Source organism: Chrysochloris asiatica, unplaced genomic scaffold (assembly GCF_000296735.1).
Source record: "Chrysochloris asiatica unplaced genomic scaffold, ChrAsi1.0 scaffold00055, whole genome shotgun sequence".
Classification (NCBI taxonomy): Eukaryota; Metazoa; Chordata; class Mammalia; order Afrosoricida; family Chrysochloridae; genus Chrysochloris; species Chrysochloris asiatica.
In genome coordinates, this window is record NW_006408573.1 from 5,838,669 (window position 1) to 5,842,951 (window position 4,283).

General features: G+C 42.5%; 1 protein-coding gene across 1 annotated transcript in view; it reads left to right on the forward strand.

Annotated features, from left to right (window-relative positions):
- Positions 1-3,565, forward strand: part of OGFOD1 (2-oxoglutarate and iron-dependent oxygenase domain containing 1) — a 32,634-nt gene extending 29,069 nt beyond the window's left edge. Inside the window, exons 11-13 of the mRNA XM_006863538.1 lie at positions 2,031-2,153; positions 2,860-2,918; positions 3,404-3,565. Coding sequence (XP_006863600.1) covers positions 2,031-2,153; positions 2,860-2,918; positions 3,404-3,565 — 344 coding nt within the window. The remainder of the gene's footprint in view (positions 1-2,030; positions 2,154-2,859; positions 2,919-3,403) is intronic.
- The last annotated feature ends 718 nt before the right edge of the window (positions 3,566-4,283 follow it).

Below are 4,283 nucleotides of genomic sequence, written 5' to 3' on the forward strand. Positions count from 1 at the left end.
TGCCTATAACTGATTGGAATACCTAAATTGGGTTGGGGGGATACAACATGCCCAGTGAAGGAGACTTCCTGCGGAGCCTCTGCAATACATAAGACTAGGTGGAATCCTGAACAGCATCCAGAATCTTCAGAGGTGGAAAATTTCTACTTGAAAGGATGGGCAGACCAGCCTGGAGCATCTAGAAGAACAGAAGATATTTCTTGAAAGAAAGACCGACAGGAAAAGTACAAAACAATATAGGCAGACTGACTGATTACTACAAGAACAAGCAAGTTGCTCGCCCAGGAGACATCAAGGCAAGTGATCAGGTCCTCTTCCAAGACTGAAGAAAGAAGAGGAAAAAAAGAGTAATCTGATACAATTTGATGAACTTGACCTACACCTATGGAAGCAGTAGCTCAAAAGAGGGAACACATCTTTACAACAAGAATCATTCCCACCCCCTCCATACACAGAGTAGACGGGGATGGGCAACTTGGACATTGGCAACCCAAAGTTTGGGGGTGGCTACAAAGGCAAGAAGTGACTGGCTTACAAGCTTACAAGAGGGAACCTAAATCTAGAGGGCGTGGAGAAATGTAGACTCTCCACTGAGTAATATCCAGTCTGTCTAGGCGGGGCTGATGAAAGGAAATGCAGATAGGTTTCTTGTGATACAATAGTGAATAATTGTTATCCGGACTGATTGTGAGGGTTGGAAATGTAAAGGTAGATATTTTGTAGCAAGGAGGGGAGTGATTAACTTTACAGTCTAAGAGCCGCGGTTCCTGGGACCATCAAGGGAGGAGAGCGGGACCCTACCCTGAGAAGCAGTGATGCCTGAGATGGAGGCAGAGATGATGATACGGAGAGATGGAGCAGCTGGGGACTTTAGACCCAGAGAGGGAGAGGGACTGTGTGCTGACAACGGGGAGGGGATTGTAACCCTGGCAATGAGATGATATACGATAGGATGGATGTAAAGCTAATGTTCTCCCATGTAAACTATCATATAATTTACAATAAAAGTTAAAAACAAAAGCCGTCTACTAACATACCACTGATGTCTGTAGAGCTTTGACCCCATTAAATTTTCATAAAGCTCCAGTGAATTCACCATCTTGCCCAATCTTCCCCATAAATTTAATGTTTGTTATTGCTTTAGTTTGAGCAGAATTCATGTAGCTCTAATAAGGGCTGCTCTTTTCAAAACTGATGTATTATCCTTCTTAGTGCCGTAAACTAGATCCTGTTCAGATATGTTAACAAGCTAGTATTAAGTGTGTTTTTGCCCAAAAAAATTGAAATCTGCACATTGTTTTTTCAGAATACACATTTTCCATGAACCGTTTTTGAAGGCCATTCCTATACTTTTATACTGTTTATGGTGGTGGTGTGCTATGGAGTCAGTTCCAACTCTTAGCCACCCTGTATAGGGTTTCCAAAGCTATAAATCATTAGAGGAGCAGAAAGTCTTGTCTTTCTCCTGCAGAACAGCTGGTAGTTTCAAACTACTGACCTTGAGGTTAGCAGCCTGACTTGTAACCACTATGCTACACATAATAATATATAACAGATCTGTACAAGCCCCTTGGATAGAAAATCCTTACCTCCCTCATCCAAAGCAGCATAATTTATACTGGGGGCAGGAGCTTCATTTGAAGACTGTGTATCACAGTCAAAAATTTTGAAAACCACCCTTCAATATTACAATGTAGAATTACCTCAAAGTATTTCATCAAATGGCCTTAACCAATTCCAGGCTGGGCGTTTAGATTGCTTTCAGTTCTTCACAAAATTCTACTTCATTTGAAATTTATCTTAGAGAAATAAAAATCAACTCTTTTTGCTCCCTAAATTGACCTCGTGATTCCTGGGCGTGGTTTACAAGGCTAACTAAGTAAGAGCAGGTCAGCTGTAGCCTAGGGCCAGGGTTTCCCTTTTGTGCTCTGCCATCCTGGGTATCATCCCTTGCAATCCAGCCCATGTATGAAGTTTATCTTTTACCCTCAGCTCATTTTTCTGGCCAATATCTTATTGTGTTTTCTTAGAATCAAGCATTCCCACGTGCCATGGGGAACTGAGGCATTGGAAGAAGGGACACTACACACTAATCCATGACAACAGCAAGATGGAATTTGCCCTGGACTTGCTTCTCTACTGTGGCTGTGAAGGTAAGAGAGAGAAAGGGAGGCAGGGGAAATCCCTTTGCAGGAGGGGTGGTTGCTTCTGAGTGTCCGTCTCCATCTGAACCAATATCTCAGAACACAGGATCTCAGAAATGGGAAGGATCTTGGGGATCCTGGATTTCAGTCTCACAACTCAAGAGTAGGATTTTTATCTGTCGCTAGGAACTCTGGTAGCGTAGTGGTTACACATCAGGATGCTAATCTCATGGTCAGCAGTTCAAAACTACCAGCTGTTCCGCGGGAGAAAGATGAAGCTTTCTGCTCCTGTAAAGATTTACAACCTCGGAAACCGTGTATAGATGGGGTGGGTGTGAGTCGGAACCGACTCGACAGCACATAACAACAACAACAGGGTATAACTTTCCCTTAAATAACCCCCATATCTACAGCTTCTATGTAATTGGCTTTCTGAATGTGTTTTATACTTAATTCTTCCTTAATTTTCAGTTCTTATTCAGTGTTGATTGAACTAAGCCCAAACCCTACTTCAGCTGTCTGAGGGAAGTAGGCCTTTAGGGGAAAGGAGATCCGTGGTAAGCCAGATGGTAAATTTAGGCTCACAACTCATAGCGTGGTTGCTACTAAACTCCTGGCTCACCCCGATTTAAGCTGCAAGAGAGCAGTGATTAAGCACATGATGTAACTTTTGCCATGAGAGCATTCTGAATGTTATTTGTTTTCCACTCTTAAGGCTGGGAGCCAGAATATGGCGGCTTTACTTCCTATATTGCCAAAGGTGAAGATGAAGAGGTGAGTTGCTTCTGAGAGTTCTTGAGGAAGCTTTCGTTTCTCACAGATCCAAGTTTTATGGCTTTCTGTTAGTATCTTTGGCTGATAATTCCATGTTGAGTTGCCCGGCACTAGTTTAATTTCTAGCAGGAAATACTCAGCATGGAATAAAGATGCAGAAGGAGAAAGTAAATCAGCAAGCCTTCATTCTGCCAGGTCCTATTGAAAATTTCCAAATCAATTCAGAGCCACACCATACCTTCCCATCAATCTGTTAGGTTACAAGAAATCAATTCATTAGGCAAAATCTTTCTGGGTATGTGCTGAATTGGGGCTTGTAGGAAACATGTTTGAAGAGCAAAAGCTATTTCCTAGTAAAGACTTTCACAGGGTTCTCTAATCCAGCCTGAGTACTTGATGTGGAAACCACCTGTGCAGGGTTAGTCACTTGCAGAAACAGCACAGGTAAACTGTGTTCTGATGGGCCTTGTCTTTGCCTATTGCAGCTGCTGACCGTGAATCCGGAAAACAATTCTTTGGCCTTGGTCTACAGAGATAGAGAGACTCTGAAATTTGTCAAGCATATTAACCATCGAAGCTTAGAACAAAAGAAAACCTTCCCACACAGAACAGGTTTCTGGGACTTTTCATTTGTGTATTATGAATGACAGGGTTGGACAAAGTCACCCTTCATCAGTACTTGGAGGTCTCGAAGCACTCAGCGTGGGGTGAAGAAGATCTACTCTGTGTTCTTAAAATTGTTTCAGGTGTCCTTTAATAGGATTCCGAAGGATTACCCTCAATTGAGACCTTGTGTTTGGAGCTGGGTACTTATCTCTGTATTTTAAAAGTTTCTGTTAACTTTCAGCTCTTCATTCTATATTGACTATTTGGTGATAACTTCAGTGGTTGGTGTTTTTTTAACTCACAAGTACCATGACTGATGATTCTGCCCTTCCCAACTACACTGGTTGATAATATGACAGAACCTTCCATCCTGTTCTTGCTGGGTCCTCGAGTTCTCACGTGATGTGTGCATCATTATTCTTCCTCCCACGGCCTCTGGCTCGGCTCCACTGTGCCTCACACAGCACATGGTGGACTTAGATGGTACTGCTGGAATAGTATTCTCGTGGAAAGGAACTGCCTAAGAAACCACATGGCCCCAAGACATTGCTGGTGGGTGAGGAAGAGACAGGTCCTGCCACATGTCATTCCTGTGCCTGCTGTCGAACTGACACTAGGCTCACATGTGGCTTTCTTTTTCCTGAATAGTGTAGGGTCAGTTATAAATCGAGTTGCTTTTTTTTTTCATAATACAAGGAGACTTCAAAATGTTCGTGAAAAATGAAATTAAAAGAAAATGCAGTTTTTCTACGAACTTTT